Here is an 18,928-nt window from a genome sequence, read left to right on the forward strand (position 1 = left end):
GGGAGAGCGGGGTAACAGCAAGAGAGAGGGGGAAGATGCGAGTGAGAGACAGGGGAGATCGCTCACAGACCTGCGCCTCATCCGCAGCCAGGATCGAACCCGGGTCCTCGGCGCCGCAGGTGCTGTCGAGCCGCCGCAGGGTGTCCTGTCCCAGCGGCTCCAGGCCCACAGCCAGCGCGGAGAAGAAGCGCCAACTCCAGCCCAACCCAACTCCCGAGGAACCCGCTCGCCGAGGGGCCAGGGACCACCAGTGGCCAACCACACCCCCGCCCCCCCCCGCGCTGGCGAAGATTGAGGGGGGGATCTTATAGAAACTTACAAAATTCTTAAGGGGTTGGACAGGCTTGATGCCGGAAGATTATTCCCGATGTTGGGGAAGTCCAGAACAAGGGGTCACAGTTTAAGGATAAGGGGGAAATCTTTTAGGACCGAGATGAGAAAATCTTTTTTTACACAGAGTGGTGAATCTGTGGAATTCTCTGCCACAGAAGGTAGTTGAGGCCAGTTCATTGGCTATATTTAAGAGGGAATTAGATGTGGCTCTTGTGGCTAAAGGGATCAGGGGGTATGGAGAGAAGGAAGGTACAGGATACTGAGTTGGATGATCATCCATGATCATATTGAATGGCGGTACAGGCCCGAAGGGCCGAATGGCCTACTCCTGCACCTATTTTCTATGAGCACCAGCCTTCAATAGGGAAACACACAAAGCGCTGCAGCAATTTGGCTGCCTCTGCCTCGCCGGCTGCATGCCCGGCCCGACACCTCTGGCCACCCCCGGACAGTGACGAGACACTCGGGAGGGGACTGGAACTGCCCAGCAGCAACTCAACAGCGCCCACAGCGCCAGAGCTCCAGGCCCGACCCCGACCATGGACGAGCACGATCTCGCTCACTCACCAAAGCATAAAGCAATAAAAACGACAAAATAATCTTAGTTTTTAACAAAGGAACAATAAATACAACAAATTCGTAGTTTGAAAGCAGATTCTACCTAGAAGAATCAAACCTGGAAAAAAAGGAAGAAATGAAGGTGTATATGTACACAGCTCCACTGCTTTCCAGCAATGTTTATGCATAGTGACCTTTGACCCGGGCATGCGCAGTCGGAATACCGAACTCGCTTATTCTAGATACTTTTTAACGAAAGCACACATGCACAGATCATTGCACAGAAACAATTCTATAGAAATATCCACATGGATTGAAAGAAATGTGCACACTAGACTACAGAAATCCACACAAAACTGCAGAAACATGTGCAAGTGTTCATGGAATGATATTCACACATCTATAAATAGCTCTCTTATCTACAAAAAAATGGATTGTCTACAAAAATACATGTATCTGCACAAACTTCATTTTTACATAAGCATAAAGACATGCACAGGTAGATAGGACAATTAAAAAACAAACACATGCAGATATACGCACACAAATCAAGTTTTTTCTCAGGTATCCATAACCAGTGTAGAAAATATACTTAACATAACTACTAATTAAACATTTGGAATCTCAAACATAGTTAATGGTTTTAATCATCAGCTAAAACAAAATTAATGTATTTATGTTGGTATCAAAACCAAAGATTTAATAAGATGTTTTAATGACCCCACTACCCACGCCCATTTTCAGAGATCCTCACTGGCAATGCCATTTACAGGGATAACATCATTCATAGCTGTCAATTCATATAACGTTTCACTTGAGTAAACACTGCTCTTTACATTAAAAAGTGAATGATAAAATTTAGGTCTAACAGAAAATAACTAGCTGTAACAAATAAAATGATTGAAATTGACAAGCTAGGGAGCAGGGTAGACAGTGTCCAAAGATGGCCAGTGGCTCTGGTAACGCCACTGACCGCGCTCTAACCTCACGCTCCAGAAGAAGGCCCTCTGTGACCTGGTCTCCACAAACTCGAACCACTGCCGTCACCCGTCAGGGGATTAAAACCTGAAAGACCAACAGCAAAATACTGTGACATTTCAAAGAACATGGAGCAGTCAGAAAATCACACTTTGTGACATGGGGTATGGTAGTACATTGGGTACCTAAGTGGATGAGTGCCAGATATTTAGAAATGATCAATGTGCCACCATTGGCAGTGACACATTCAGTGAAAGAATAAAAAAAACTAAGTCTTACACCACAGATGTCTGTTTGTGCGTGTGGGTCTCTTTACTGGAGTTCTGAGATTACATATGAAGACAGGTACAATACAGGGAAACATCACTGCCATCCAAATCGCCCTCAGCTAGTGAATCTGTACTCCCCCAAGGTCAATATATATGGAAGTATTATTGCGAGCAGCAGGGTGACCACAAGGTGGTGAACAGAGTGTACATTATCTGATGCATCCACAGCAGGAGAACAGACCATGTTATCCACAGGAGGTGCAACCGCAAAAGGACCTACACCACCCAAGCAATGCTCTCATTTCACTCCAACATCGGGAAGGCATGGGAGTCGAAAACCGTGACCATCAGGTTAAACAATAGTTTCTTCCCAACAACCATCAGGCTCTTCAACTCTAACCAATGGACTATCTTTGGTTGCACAAAGGACTTGGACATTTTCTTTATTAATTGATTGAATTTGTCCATTATATATTATTTATATGTATTGTGTTACAGGCAATTAAACACTAGACCAAACTTTGGACCGCAGGGAGAATTGCTTTTGTAAAGAAGATAAATTGAATCCCAAGGCTTGCAACCTGCACTAACTTCCATAATTAGTGAAAGGCATCACACATGGAAGTTGGGAGGGAGGGGAGGTAAAGATGAGTGACCCCACAGGTAAGCTTCTGAGGATCAACTGATTTGGCTTTCCAAAGTACAACAGGGATTAAAGATTAACAAAATAAATAACTGGTATTTTAACTGCAGAAATGTATAGAGAATTAAAATACAAGGCTTCTTGGATTAAAGTTAGTCATACAGCACAGAAAAGGGCCCTTCTGCCCATCTTTACCACGCCGACCAAGATGCCTCCGCTACACTAGGCCCATCTGGTCATGTTTGGCCCATATCCCTTGAAGCCTTCCCTATCCATGTACATTCAAATGTATTTTAAATGTTGATATAGTACCTGCCTCAATTATCTCCTCTAGCTTGTTCCTAATACCCACCTCCCTATGTGAAAACGGTGCCAGTCAGTTTCCTATTAAATCTTTCCTCTCTCCCCTTAAACATATGCCCCCTGATCTTGATTCCCTAGTCTGGGCAAAAGAGTCTTTGCATTCTTTGTGCATCTGAGAAACTTAGTATTTAGCAGTTCTACTAAATGCACTATGATGTTGCTAGTACCTGTTAAACTACTGCAGGAGGCAGATAAATTGTGCTTCAATCAGTCATACCATAATCAAGGTGACCAGGTTATCAATTCAGGTCACAGATGAACTAAGGCCCGTTGAAGTGATAATGCTACTAATACACTGGAGCTATTAATCAACTCTGCCACAACTTAAGGCGGATATCCTGGCAATATTTGTTCGAAACAGAGAATAAAATGCAGGGTTAAAGTATTCAATGTCCATGTAAACATGGTTGCTGTTCCCCTGAACACTTGACTCCACACCAGTGAGTACTTGGTGATTAGGAGCACTCACCTCCTCTCAAGGGCTTCTTGTCAGATTTGGGTTTTGTTGCTCTTGGTGTGTTGGATTCTGGCTCCTGATATCAAACAATGATAAAACAACTAATTAGCCCTATTCGTCTCAAAAACATGAACATTATACATTAACGACATCTCAATTGTAAATAACTAAACATAACAAGATCATGTTACAGGATCCGTGATTGGTTTCTTCCGGGAGCTCTTTCCTTCTTGCAAATTTTCCCAGGCTTGGATTTTCTCCCTTCTTTTCTCTTTTTCAATCTGCATTAAAGAAAACAACAAGGTCAAATAGTCACCGCCCCAGAGCCGAATCTGCACAGCTTGAACCAATGAGTCTTATTCAGTCTTACAGTAACAAATTAGCCCAATGCTGCACACATCCACTTGTTCATTTACCATTGTTAGTTTACTTGTTAGCTCTTAATCTTAGTTTTCTTCTTCAAAAAATCTACATCAGAATCATCCAAATTAAATTACATCTTCCATGTTCCTAACATCTCAGCAATCCACTAAACAAATCCCATTCTCAGTTCTCCCTGCAGTTTGCTAAATTTCTGGGATGATACATTGTACAGAAGTTGTCCAGTCCAACACGCCTCCATTGACTTCCGACTAAACTCACAGCCCTTCATATTATTCCTTTTATACATGCTTGACTAAATGCCTTCCGAATCTATTCCCAGCCTTTGACAAAGTATATTTAAAATCACAATTTTTAAATCCTTGTTTTCCCCTGGCTTACAATTCCCACACCTGTGGAACACATAATGCGTGCATTTTCAGGCCGTGCTGCATGTACTGATGTTCAGATCTGTTTGCACGGGCTTTCATTTTACCATCAGGACCAAATGATTTGATGCGCCCTTACTTCTTTCTGTTTCTCTTTGTATTTCGCTGCTTGGGAATCCAGTTCTTGCTGCATGCGATGGCGAGCAGCATCCATTGCTTCCTGCCGCCTCACAATTAATGATGGTTCTGGACACAAGGAGAATACATTAATACATTTAAAGAAGCTCCAACCTTAAGCAAAATAGATTTTACCTTTAGGAATAGGCATAGGAATAGTTCATATCCGATATTATGAAATATAGATCAAATAATTCTTATGAATGCAGAACTAAGACAAACTTAATAAATTGACCAGAGAGAAGACTACATTTCTGTCCAAAGACAATGATTTACTGAGTTTTCTGTTACATCTAGAAGGTGGGTTGTCCACAATGTGAAACTAACAAACCACCATCAAATCACAATTGAAGTCCAATGGCATCAAAGTTCAAATGTAAAATTATTCCAAAAACTCTTAAAATATGATGAGAAAATATAGTAGAAATAATAAATTCTAAAAATATGCTCAACCTTCTCAAATGGCTGTCATGAACCCAGCTTGTAGGGATCAGTCTGAAGCGGGATCTATCCATGTTCCCCGTAGATGCTGCCTGACCAGCTGAGTTACTCCAGCACTGTGTGTCCTTTTGTGTGGATCAGTTATTGTATTGTATTGTATTGTATTGTATTTTTTAATGACCACACAGCCAGGCTGGTGGAATTTGTTCTCAGTACAGCTCGATACAGGTTCCAACATTTCATCAAACATTCAACTCGTAACGTAGATATACATACAAACAGACACATTTCATAATACATAAGGGCCATGCTTATTCGTATTTCCTCACCGTACGGAGTTTAAAAAGTTAATTGCGGTAGGAATGAAACTGTTTTTGAAACGGGTTGTTTTGGAGGCAATTGACCTGTAACGCCTCCCAGAGGGCAGTAGCTGAAAGGCATAGTGTGCAGGGTGAGTGGGGTCAGTGATGATCTTGCGGGCTTTGTGAAGTGTCCGTTTATGGTAGAGTGATTCAAGTGATGGAAGGGGTAAGCCAATAATTTTGGAAGCTCTGTTTATAATGCGTTGTAGTTTCTTCCGGGAGAGTGAGTCGAGGCTGCCGAACCAAACTGTGATAGATGAAGTGAGGATGCTTTCAATAATGGCTGTATAGAAGCAGAGCATCAGATGAGGCCTTACTCTGAACTTCCTAAGCTGCCGAAGATGGATTATCATAATGCAAACCCTCCAGTCCCAGAAACATCCTCATAAAACGACTTTGCACCCTACCAATCAACCTGTCTAATCAATGACAAAGCAAATAGAAGTTTGCAGAATGATAAAAAATATACGGTACAAGAAGCCATTCTGACCATCACATCAATGTCTACTTCGAGCTTCCAATACAAGGTCTGTAGCCCCTAATAAACAGATTCAAATCCAGAGCATGAAATAAACTTTAGTCAATCACAAGCCAATCCAGCCCAAGATTTGTGTAAAAATTAACTGCAGGTGCTGGTTTATACAGAAGATGGACACAGTGCTGGAGTAACTCAACGAGTCAGTCAGCATCTCAGAAGAAAAAGGTTGGTGGCGTTTCAGGTTGGGAGCCGTCTACAAACTATTTTTTTCCTGTCTGAAGAAGGTCCGGACCCCCGACCACCCATTCCTGCTCACGTCATCTATCCATGTTCTCCACAGATGCTGCCTGACCCGCTGAGTTACTCCAGCACTCTGTGAAACGTCACCTATCCATGTTCTCCACAGATGCTGCCTGACTCTCTGAGTTACTCCAGCACTCCGTGAAACGTCACCTATCCATGTTCTCCACAGATGCTGCCTGACCCGCTGAGTTACTCCAGCACTCTGAAACGTCACCTATCCATGTTCTCCACAGATGCTGCCTGACCCGCTGAGTTACTCCAGCCGAAGATTCCTTGCATTTTGAAATTCAATTCTAACTTGTAGATTACAAATGTATTAATTCAGTTTAGAATCTGGATAAAAGTTAAAAAGTGCCCGTTAAAGTAAAATATTGTAAAATTCTGTACCAAGTTCAGCCTCCGTGGCCTGTGGCTGCTGGCGGCTCTTCAATCGCATTATGGAACCAATTCTCTGAAGGACAAAGTAGCAAGCCACGCAGCTGAAGAAGATGTACCAGCCATATTCCGAAAGGATGTGGAGCAACTGTGTCACTGAAAGGGAAACAGAAACAAATGCTGACATTTTACCCACACATGAATATCGTCTAGACAGCTAAAACACCTCAGGTAGGTTGGCCTGATACAAAGAGTAGCTGGGGAACAAATTGGAGTTATGGAGTCATAGAGTGATACCGTGTGGAAACTGGCCCTTCGGCTCAACTTGCACACACCGGCCAAAATGTCCCAGCTACACTAGTCCCACTTGCCTGTGCCTGGCCCGTATCCCTCTGAACCCGTCCTATCCATGTACCTTTCTAACTGTTTCTTAAATGTTGGGATAGTCCCAGCCTCAACTACCTTCTCTGGCAGCTTGTTCCATACACCCACCACCCTTTGTGTGAAAAAGTTACCCCTCAGATTCTTATTAAATCTTTTCTTCTTCGCCTTGAACCTAAGCCCTCTATTCCCCTACTCTGGGCAAGAGATTCTGTGCATCTATCCGATCAATTCATCTCATGATTTTATACACCTCTATAAGATCACCCCTCATCGACTTGCGCTCCAAGGAATAGAGACCCAGCCTACTCAACCTCTCCCTATAGCTCACACCCTCTAGTCCTGGCAACATCCTTGTAAACTTTCTCTGAACCCTTTCCAGCTTGACAATATCTTTCTATAACGGTGCCCAGAACTGAGCACAATATTCTAAATGCGTTCTCACCAACGTCTTATACAATTGCAACATGACCTTTCCAACTTCTATACTCAATACTCTGACTGATGATGTCCCTGCCCAAACTTCACCAGGTGACCCCATGGGTATGGAATGAAAATAGGTTCAGTCTCTTACTGCGTACAGAGATTTCCATCTGTGGAAAGTATTCTGCCCTGCTTGTCTAGTTAGGTCAGAATGGAGTGTTCAGAAAACGTCTACAGATTTATGAGACAACTACAGGCCAATCAGTTTCTCAGTTGTGGGACAGCTTTTAATGACAATTATCAGAGAAAATATTAATAGGCACTTGGTAAAGGTTCATTTGATAAAGAGGACCCCGATATAATAATGAACAATCGTGTTTAACTGACCTGACTGAATGTTTTTTGGTGAGATAACAAAGGAAGCTTAAAGAATTGTGTAAGGTGTTGACCACATAAATTTTCAGAAGGCCCGTTAGCCCCATGGAATTACAGGATCTATCACAGCACGGTTAGGAAAGTCAGATGGAGTGTGGTGTAAAATGGCTATTTCTCAGATGTTGGCACCTCCAAGGAGTCAATGCTGGATCTTTTTTAAATATTTTAATGATTAAGGGGTTGTGTTACAGGGATAGGCTGGGACTTTTGTCTGAGGAGTATTGAAGGCTCAGGTGTGACCTAGTGGAATTGTACAAATTCATGAGGAGCATGGATAATGTAAACAGGGCCAAGGGAAATGGGACTGCAGGGACTCAGGACCTTACGGGACAACGCAACCCTATTCGGCCCTTCAAACCTGGGCTAGCCAAACACAGGATATAGCTTAATCCCATTTAGTTAACCAGTGCTACCGATGAAGCAACTTAAAGGTACTTATCCAGGAACTGCTTCAAAGTGGACACAAGAGACTGCAGATGCTTGAATCTGGAGCAAAAAAAGAAAACTTCTGGAGGCACAGCAAATTTCTTTCCCCCTGCGGATGCTGCTCAACCTACTGAATTTATCTAACGTCGCCTATTTCCTTCGCTCCATAGATGCTGCTGCACCCGCTGAGTTTCCCCAGCAATTTTGTGTACCTTCGATATTCCAGCATCTGCAGTTCCTTTTTGAATACTGAATTTATCTAGCAGTTTGCTTATTAATACTTAAATGCCGTGCTTCCATCAACTTCACAGGCAGTTGAGTAAAATAATTATTTCTCAATTCCCTCGAACTCTCCAACAATTATCTTCACCCTCAGTGACCAACAGGTTGACCGGCCCAAGGTTCCTCAGCCTGGTGCTTTCTCCCTTTTCAAACTACGGCACACCAGCAGTTTCCAGTTGGCTGACACCAACCTATCTGCGCCTTGAAAATACCACAAATCTGGTACAATTTCCTCCTGTGGTTCACTTAAGCATTTAAAATACACCTGAGCCACTCTGTAAAGTTGACAATCCTTTTAAATTATCCTTATTTAGCATTTCCAGTAGTGTCACCTTTTCCATATGTATAATATTTCTCCCATTAAAAGATGAAACACATTTGTTCAAAACTATAGGAATTAACGGGTCCGTTTCAGAATGGCCGGCAGTGACCAGTAGGGTGCCGCGAAACTTAAAGCTGGGACCCCAGTTATTTACAATATATTATCGATCTAGACGAAGGAATTAAATGTAACATCTCCATTTGTGAATGACACAAAGCTTGGTGGCAGCGTGAGCTGCAAGGAGGATACTATGAGGCTGCAGGGTGACTTGGATAAGTTGGATGACTGGGCAGATGCAGTATAACAATGTGAATAAATGTGAGGTTATCTACTTTGCTGGCAAGAGCAAGAATGCAGATTATTATCTGAATGGTAGACAAAAGTCTATGGTGTCAGATTAGGAAAAGGGGAAGTACAACGAGACCTGGGTGTCCTTGTACATCAGTCACTGAAAGTAAGCATGCAGGGTCAGCAGGCAGTAAAGAAAGCTAATGGCATGTTGGCCTTCAATTCAGAGGGGATTTGAATATAGGAACAAAAAGGTCCTACTGCAGTTGTACAGGGTCCTGGTGAGACCACACCTGGAGTATTGTGTGCAGTTTTTGGTCTCCTAATTTGAAGAAGGACATTCCTGCTATTGAGGGAGTGCAGTTTAGGTTCACTAGATTAATTCCCGGGATGACGGGACAGGGATATACGATATGATAGAACTTTATTTATCCCAGGAGGGAAATTGATCGAAAGAATGAAATAAATTATGATAAAAGAATGGATTGAATAGGCTTATATTCACTGGAATTTTGAAGGATGAGAAGGGATATTATAGAAATATGTAAAATTATTAAGGGATTATACAGGTTAGATGCAGGAAAAATGTTCCCGATGTTGGAGGAGTCCAGATCCAGGGGTCATAGTTTACAAATAAGGGTTTAGGACTGAGATGAGGAAAGACCTTTTCACCCAGAGTTGTGAATCGGTGGAATTCTCTGCCACAGAAGGCAGTGGAGGCCAATTCACTGGATGTATTCAAGAGAGTTGGATATTGCTCTTAGGGAAACAGAATCAAAGGATATGGAGAGAAAGCAGAATCTACTGATTCTGGATGATCAGCCATGATCACAATGAATGGTGGTGCTGGCTCAAAGGGCCGAATGGCCTACTCCTGCACCTATTTTCTATGTTTCCAAAACTGCAGATGCTGAAGATATACAAATTGTGCACAAACTCAGCAGGTGTAGCCGGGCAGGCAAGACTCACATTAACAACTCATTACACAGACCATGAAACCTAATGTGGTAGTAATTACTACTAGTAAGCCATTTTCACTCATTGTATCACATTTGTTCTACCCATCTCTCCCTGACCTCCCCTCCTACTGAAAATCAGTGTGTATTTTCCCTTTCCAGTCCAGACCCAAAATGTTGATGGTTTCTCTTCTCACAGATGCTGCCAGAACTGCTGAATTTTTAGAAATATTTTCTGTTTTTGTTCAAATCTGTACATTAAGCACCTTCAGATTTACCTTGATTTTACTAGTAATTATTTTTGATGCAGCTTTTTTGCTGTCCTGATTTCCTTGTTAATTGCATCCCTGCACCTGCTTTATTCCTTCAAGCTATGATACAGAAGGAAGCCAAATAGTCTATATTGGTTCATAGTTAAACATTCTAAGGCAATTTAGATTTTTGGTTCACAGAGTAAAAGGATAAGAATGCAAATGAAACGAGGTAAGGGGGAAATTCAAAGAAAATGGTTTTAGCTCAAAATTTCTCACTGCAACTCCCCCTCCGGCACCAATCTCCTCCTCCCTCCCCAATCTCTCCTCTCCTCTCCACCACCCCCTCCCCCTCTCAGACTGGAGCCCAGCTCTCCCCGCACTCACCCTCTCTCTCTCTCTCCCACCCACGCACCTGCCACCACTCCGTCTCCCCCTATCTCTCTCTCCCCTCTTTCCCTACTCTACCAGTCTCCCCATCCCCCAAACTGTACCCCCTCCACCACCTGCCATTACCGCCGGCCCCTCGGCCTCCCCCACTGTACACCAGCGTACCCCCCCGTACACGTGTACCCCACACTGTACACCAGTGTACCCCACGCTATACCCCACACTGTACACCAGTCTACACTATACACCACTCTCTACCCCACGCTGTACACCAGTCTACACTATACACCACTCTCTACCCCACGCTGTACACCAGTCTACACTATACACCACTCTCTACCCCACACTGTACACCAGTCTACACTACACCACTCTCTACCCCACACTGTACACCAGTCTACACTATACACCACTCTCTACCCCACGCTGTACACCAGTCTACACTATATACACCGTACCCCACACTCTCACCCCACACTGTACCCACACTATACACCAGTGTACCCCACATTATACACCACTCTACACTATACACACTCTATACCACTATCGACCCCACACTGAACCCCAGTGTACCCCACACTCTACACCACTATGCACCAGTCGACACTATATATACACACACACACACACACTCTATACCACTATCTACCCCACATTGTTCCCCCACACGTCTACACTATCTACCCTACACTGTACACCACTCTACACTATATACACACTATCTACCCCACACGTCTACACTATATATATACACTATCTACCCCACACTACACACTATATATACTATCTACCCCACACTATATACACACTATATATACACTATATACACACTATATATACACTATCTACCGCACACTACACATACACTATATTTACACTATATATACACTATATATACACTATATACACACTATATACACACTATCTACCCCACACTACATACACACTATATACACACTATATACACTATCTATACACTATATACACACTATATATACACTATCTACCCCACACTACATACACACTATATACACACTATATACACACTATATATACACTATCTACCCCACACTACACACTATATATACACTATACACTATATACACACTATATATACACTATCTATACACTATCTATACACTATATATACACTATATATACACTATCTACACACTATCTACACACTATCTACCCCACACTACACACTATATATACACTATCTACACACTATATATACACTATCTACCCCACACTATACACTATATATACACTATATATACACTATATACACACTATATATACACTATATATCAGATTCAGATTCAATTTTAATTGTCATTGTCAGTGTACAGTACAGAGACAACGAAATGCATTTAGCATCTCCCTGGAAGAGCGACATAGCAACTGATTTGAATAAATAATAATAATGTGATAATAAGTGTCCGGGGGGTGGGGGGTGATTGGCAGTCACCGAGGTACGTTGTTGAGTAGAGTGACAGCCGCCGGGAAGAAGCTGTTCCTGGACCTGCTGGTCCGGCAACGGAGAGACCTGTAGCGCCTCCCGGATGGTAGGAGGGTAAACAGTCCATGGTTGGGGTGAGAGCAGTCCTTGGCGATGCTGAGCGCCCTCCGCAGACAACGCTTGCTTTGGACAGACTCAATGGAGGGGAGCGAGGAACCGGTGATGCGTTGGGCAGTTTTCACCACCCTCTGCAATGCTTTCCGGTCGGAGACAGAGCAGTTGCCGCAACATACTGTGATGCAGTTGGTAAGGTTGGTAACACTATAGATATACACTATCTACCCCACACTATACACTATATATACACTATATACACTATATATACACTATATATACACTATAGACCACACACTGAACCACCTGCTGTCACCGCCGGCCCCTCGCGCTCCTCCATCGTTTCACTTCCGACTGAACCGTTGATCACGTGACATCCGGGACCGCTCGACCAATCAGAGCAGCGACTGACGTGGCAAATCAGGACCTGCATCCGTGTTTAAAAGGGTAACGCCGCCGGCGCCGGTGCGGTGGGGCCCACAGCAGGAGCTAAAGGCTGTTGATGGGGGTTTCGGCCCGAAACGTTGCCTATTTCCTTCGCTCCATAGATGCTGCTGCACCCGCTGAGTTTCTCCAGCTTTTTTGTGTACCTGTTGATGGAACATCTGGCTCTGGCTACTGGGCATAAGGGCTGCCTGCACTCACAGCCCCATCGGCCTGAGGAAGCAGACGGTACAGCCATAGGTTTACATAGACATAGAAACATAGAAATTAGGTGCAGGAGTAGGCCATTCGGCCCTTCGAGCCTGCACCGCCATTCAATATGATCATGGCTGATCATCCAACTCAGTATCCCGTACCTGCCTTCTCTCCATACCCTCTGATCCCCTTAGCCACAAGGGCCACATCTAACTCCCTCTTAAATATAGCCAATGAACTGGCCTCGACTACCCTCTGTGGCAGGGAGTTCCAGAGATTCACCACTCTCTGTGTGAAAAAAGTTCTTCTCATCTCGGTTTTAAAGGATTTCCCCCTTATCCTTAAGCTGTGACCCCTTGTCCTGGACTTCCCCAACATCGGGAGCAATCTTCCTGCATCTAGCCTGTCCAACCCCTTAAGAATTTTGTAAGTTTCTATAAGATCCCCTCTCAATCTCCTAAATTCTAGAGAGTATAAACCAAGTCTATCCAGTCTTTCTTCATAAGACAGTCCTGACATCCCAGGAATCAGTCTGGTGAACCTTCTCTGCACTCCCTCTATGGCAATAATGTCCTTCCTCAGATTTGGAGACCAAAACTGTACGCAATACTCCAGGTGTGGTCTCACCAAGACCCTGTACAACTGCAGTAGAACCTCCCTGCTCCTATACTCAAATCCTTTTGCTATGAAAGCTAACATACCATTCGCTTTCTTCACTGCCTGCTGCACCTGCATGCCCACTTTCAATGACTGGTGTACCACGACACCCAGGTCTCGCTGCATCTCCCCTTTTCCTAGTCGGCCACCATTTAGATAATAGTCTGCTTTCCTGTTTTTGCCACCAAAATGGATAACCTCACATTTATCCACATTATACTGCATCTGCCAAACATTTGCCCACTCACCCAGCCTATCCAAGTCACCTTGCAGTCTCCTAGCATCCTCCTCACAGCTAACACTGCCCCCCAGCTTCGTGTCATCCGCAAACTTGGAGATATTGCCTTCAATTCCCTCATCCAGATCATTAATATACATTGTAAATAGCTGGGGTCCCAGCACTGAGCCTTGCGGTACCCCACTAGTCACTGCCTGCCATTGTGAAAAGGACCCGTTTACTCCTACTCTTTGCTTCCTGTTTGCCAGCCAGTTCTCTATCCACATCAATACTGAACCCCCAATGCCGTGTGCTTTAAGTTTGTAAACTAATCTCTTATGTGGGACCTTGTCGAAAGCCTTCTGGAAGTCCAGATACACCACATCCACTGGTTCTCCCCTATCCACGTTACTAGTTACATCCTCGAAAAATTCTATAAGATTCGTCAGACATGATTTACCTTTTGTAAATCCATGCTGACTTTGTCCAATGATTTCACCACTTTCCAAATGTGCTGCTATCCCATCTTTAATAACTGACTCTAGCAGTTTCCCCACTACCGATGTTAAACTAACTGGTCTGTAATTCCCCGTTTTCTCTCTCCCTCCCTTCTTAAAAAGTGGGGTTACGTTTGCTACCCGCCAATCCTCAGGAACTACTCGAGAATCTAAAGAGTTTTGAAAGATTATTACTAATGCATCCACTATTTCTGGAGCTACTTCCTTAAGTACTCTGGGATGCAGCCTATCTGGCCCTGGGGATTTATCGGCCTTTAATCCATTTAATTTACCCAACACCACTTCCCGGCTAACCTGGATTTCACTCAATTCCTCCAACTCCTTTGACCCGCGGTCCCCTGCTATTTCCGGCAGATTATTTATGTCTTCCTTAGTGAAGACGGAACCAAAGTAGTTATTCAATTGGTCCGCCATATCCTTGTTCCCCATGATCAACTCACCCGTTTCTGACTGCAAGGGACCTACATTTGTTTTAACTAATCTCTTTCTTTTCACATATCTATAAAAACTTTTGCAGTCAGTTTTTATGTTCCCTGCCAGTTTTCTTTCATAATCTATTTTTCCTTTCCTAATTAAGCCCTTTGTCCTCCTCTGCTGGTCTCTGAATTTCTCCCAGTCCTCCGGTATGCTGCTTTTTCTGGCTAATTTGTACGCATCATCCTTCGCTTTGATACTATCCCTGATTTCCCTTGTTATCCACGGATGCACTACCTTCCCTGATTTATTCTTTTGCCAAACTGGGATGAACAATTTTTGTAGTTCATCCATGCAGTCTTTAAATGTCTTCCATTGCATATCCACCGTCAACCCTTTTAGAATTAATTGCCAGTCAATCTTGGCCAATTCATGTCTCATACCCTCAAAGTTACCTTTCTTTAAGTTCAGAACCATTGTTTCTGAATTAACAATGTCACTCTCCATCCTAATGAAGAACTCAACCATATTATGGTCACTCTTGCCCAAGGGGGCACGTACAACAAGACTGCTAACTAACCCTTCCTCATTACTCAATACCCAGTCTAAAATAGCCTGCTCTCTCGTTGGTTCCTCTACATGTTGATTTAGATAACTATCCCGCATACATTCCAAAAAATCCTCTTCCTCAGCACCCCTGCCAATTTGATTCACCCAATCTATATGTAGATTGAAGTCACCCATTATAACGGTTTTGCCTTTGTCGCACGCATTTCTAATTTCCTGTTTGATACCATCTCCAACTTCACTACTACTGTTAGGTGGCCTGTACACAACACCCACCAGCGTTTTCTGCCCCTTAGTGTTTCGCAGCTCTACCCATACCGATTCCACATCCTGCAAACTAATGTCCTTCCTTTCCATTGCGTTAATCTCCTCTCTAATCAGCAACGCTACCCCACCTCCTTTTCCTTTCTCTCTATCCCTCCTGAATATTGAATATCCCTGGATGTTCAGCTCCCAGCCTTGGTCACCCTGGGGCCATGTCTCCGTGATCCCAACTATATCATAGTCATTAATAGCTATCTGCACATTCAACTCATCCACCTTATTACGAATGCTCCTTGCATTGAGACACAAAGCCTTCAGGCTTGTTTTTACAACACTCTTACCCCTTATACAATTTTGTTGAAAAGTGGCCCTTTTTGATTTTTGCCCTGGATTTTCCGGCCTGCCTCTTTTACTTTTCACCTTGCTACCTATTGCTTCTACCCTCATTTTACACCCCTCTGTCTCTACGCTCACACATTTAAGAAACCCTTTCCCCTTAACTCCATCCTCCACTAGCCCATTCGACACCCCACCCCCCTTATTCAGTTTAAAACCACCCGTGTAGCAGTGGCAAACCTGCCTGCCAGAATGCTGGTCCCACGCCTGTTAAGATGCAATCCGTCCCTTTTGTACAGTTCCCCCTTACCCCAAAACAGACCCCAGTGATCTAAGAATCTAAATCCCTGCCCCGTGCACCAGTTCCTCAGCCACACGTTCAGGTCCCGTATCTCCCTGTTCCTGCTCTCGCCAGCACGAGGAACTGGAAGCAAACCGGAGATAACAACCCTGGAGGTCCTGCTTTTCAGCATTTTTCCGAGCTCTCCAAAGTCACGCTGCAGAATATTCATCCCCTTCTTTCCGACATCGTTTGTGCCGACATGCACTACCACTTCCGGATGTTCACCTTCGCCCTTGAGGATTTTCTGCACTCTGTCCGTGACATCCTGGATCCTGGCACCAGGAAGGCAGCACACCATCCTCGCATCCCGTCTGTTGCCGCAGAAACCCCTGTCCGTACCTCTCACAATGGAGTCTCCTACTACAATGGCGTTGCCTGCCTTAGGCCTTTTTGGTTTTGGCTCAACAGCCCTATTCGCATCACAAGCCAGTCCGCCGCCCAGTGTAAACACCTCTTCTGTCCCGACAGCTTCTAAGTGGGTGAACCTGTTCACAAGAGGTACAACCCCCGGGGACGTTGGCATTCCATGCTTCCCTCCCGTTCTCACTGTCTCCCACCTTCTCTCTTCCAGTACCTTAGGTGTAACAATCGTACTGTAGGACTTGTCAAGGAACGACTCCGTTTCTCGGACGAACCGGAGGTCATCCACTTGCTTCTCCAGTTCCCCAACACGGCCCTTCAGGAGCTCTACCTGGATGCACTTTTCGCATTTGTAGCAGCCAGAGGCAGTTTATGCTGCCCGTTTCGCACCACAGACTGTGCTGGATCATGTCTGATCCCCCTGGATTTTCACAGCAGGTGTTGCAGTATATTTGTGACTCCATCCTGACTCTATCCCAACTGAGATTCGGTTTCCTTTCCAAGTCCAATCCTCCTGTACAACTAATCACAGAATCATGCATGCCCATCATGTCTTTAGTTTAGAAATACAGCATGGAAACAGGCTGTTCTGTATTAGTTCTGTTCTAAAACTCACCTGCCAACATTCTTCCAGTTCTCTACCTCTTCTCTGTGTTCCTGTAATGTACACTGTACTCCAGCAACAAAACCAGTGTTAGTTTTAGCCGACCTTGCCGTTAAATTCTGTTCCAGCAGAAAATTGCAAAATGATATGCCTTAACTGTATTTGTTGTTACCTTCAAAGATCAGTGGACGTACTCTCTAAAACCTGTGATTTTCTACATTTCTCATTTATTTCTACATTTAGTTTTTAAGGAACTGCAGATGCTGAAAAATCGAAGGTAGACAAAAGTGCTGGAGAAACTCAGCGGGTGCGGCAGCATCTATGATGCGAAGGAAATAGGCAACGTTTCGGGCCGAAACCTGTCTGAAGTCTGAAGAGGGGTTTCGGCCCGAAACGTTGCCTATTTCCTTCGCTCCATAGATGCTGCTGCACCCGCTGAGTTTCTCCAGCACTTTTATCTACCTTCTATTTCTACATTTATCTTGCCCTTTGTCCCTCCTAAATGCATCGCCTCGCACTTCTGCAGCCAAAATTCTATTTGCTGTCACTCTGCCTATGAACAGCACTGACATATTTTTGAAATCTCATTCTTACTCTCAAGACTGTGTGGATCTGGATGTACTACTCTAGGTAGAACATCACTCAGCATTATGACAGTGGTGGACGTGCTAGTGGAGATGGAGAGTGGTCAATGTTGATACCTTCTTTACATACAGCTAAATCATTGACATAAACCACAAATATACCACACCTTGCAAAAAGCTTCGCGGAGCCTGATTGCAAACATTTCTCCAGGCTCTAACCTCTGCTTTTCAAGCAGCAATGGGCACACTGGAGTCAGTAGGAATCAAGGGGTAATCCCTCCATGGAATCATACATAGCACAAAGGAAAGCAGTTGTGATGGATGAAGGTCAATCATCTCAGCCACAGGCTTCTTGTTAGGAGTTCCTCTGGGTCGTGTCCTTCATCAATGAACTCGGTTCAGAAATGGGAATGTTCATTGATAATTGCACAATGTTCCACTCCAGCCGAGACTTCTCAGATAATGAAGCAATGTAATAATGGTTGGACTCAATGCGCCACAGGGCACCTTGTTACCTCGCTACCACTGATGTTAGATACACTGGCCTTCTCTGCCCTCTGTTGAAACTCAGGTTACATGCACACATTCTATGTTTACACAATTCATTGACAACCCGACTCCAGCGATTTTCAAATAGCACATCAGAGAGCGATGCCTTCAGAACAAAACACATCAACCTTCCTCCTTCCTAACAAAAGACTATTAGCCTGCTAATTTATTTCTCTCTCTCTCTCTCTCTCTCTGTGCAGAAACTGACTCTGACTTGCCGAGCTCCCTCAGCTTCCTTGACTTTTATTCCATGGTTAAGCTTTGGTGCCAATTACACTCTGCTCCTTGGCATTAGGCCCATCAAGGTACTCCTCACGATGAGAACAGAGCACGAAACTGGATAGAAGCTCTCATCCCTCCCCCACTGATGAGTTCCGAAGGGTTACTTATTAAAGAGACGGGGAAGGTGATGCCTTTATCTTCTTCCTGCGTCGACCTGAGGATCAAGGATGATTGGGTTCTGTGGGTTGCGAGGTGATTGGTGGGACCTGCACTCTCCCAGAGGGAACAGACAGGTGGTGCCTGATGGGATGAGTGGCAGGTCCTTTCCTTCCATTGTCCATCTGCTCCTGACACAGGATGTTCTCAATGCATCTTGAATGCTGCTCCTCCACTCCAACAGTTACTCTGCTCTGCATGGACCTTTCTTTCCACCTC

The 18,928-nt window shown here is 44.2% G+C and overlaps 1 protein-coding gene across 1 annotated transcript; it reads right to left on the bottom strand.

Moving 5' to 3' along the window:
• Window positions 1-1,263: 1,263 nt before the first annotated feature.
• selenos (selenoprotein S) lies at window positions 1,264-12,602 on the bottom strand. The gene is made up of 6 exons (XM_033050694.1): window positions 12,526-12,602; window positions 6,499-6,642; window positions 4,490-4,596; window positions 3,793-3,882; window positions 3,614-3,677; window positions 1,264-1,956 (listed from the first exon to the last, which is right to left on the bottom strand). The coding sequence occupies exons 1-6, from the start codon at window positions 12,557-12,559 to the stop codon at window positions 1,877-1,879; spliced, it is 519 nt and encodes a 172-aa protein (XP_032906585.1). The 5' UTR covers window positions 12,560-12,602; the 3' UTR covers window positions 1,264-1,876.
• Between the last annotated feature and the right edge of the window lie 6,326 nt (window positions 12,603-18,928).

Source organism: Amblyraja radiata, chromosome 34, assembly GCF_010909765.2.
Source record: "Amblyraja radiata isolate CabotCenter1 chromosome 34, sAmbRad1.1.pri, whole genome shotgun sequence".
NCBI classification, from domain to species: Eukaryota; Metazoa; Chordata; class Chondrichthyes; order Rajiformes; family Rajidae; genus Amblyraja; species Amblyraja radiata.

Excerpts from the sequence above, each read along its gene's own strand:
- selenos (XM_033050694.1), bottom strand. The coding sequence starts at position 12,559 with ATGGAGGAGCGCGAGGGGCCGGCGGTGACAGCAG. Across the intron at positions 3,678-3,792 it reads AGAAACCAATCACGGATCCT|GAGCCAGAATCCAACACACC; the intron begins GTAACATGATCT and ends GTTTGATATCAG. Across the intron at positions 1,957-3,613 it reads CAAGAAGCCCTTGAGAGGAG|GTTTTAATCCCCTGACGGGT; the intron begins GTGAGTGCTCCT and ends TTGGTCTTTCAG.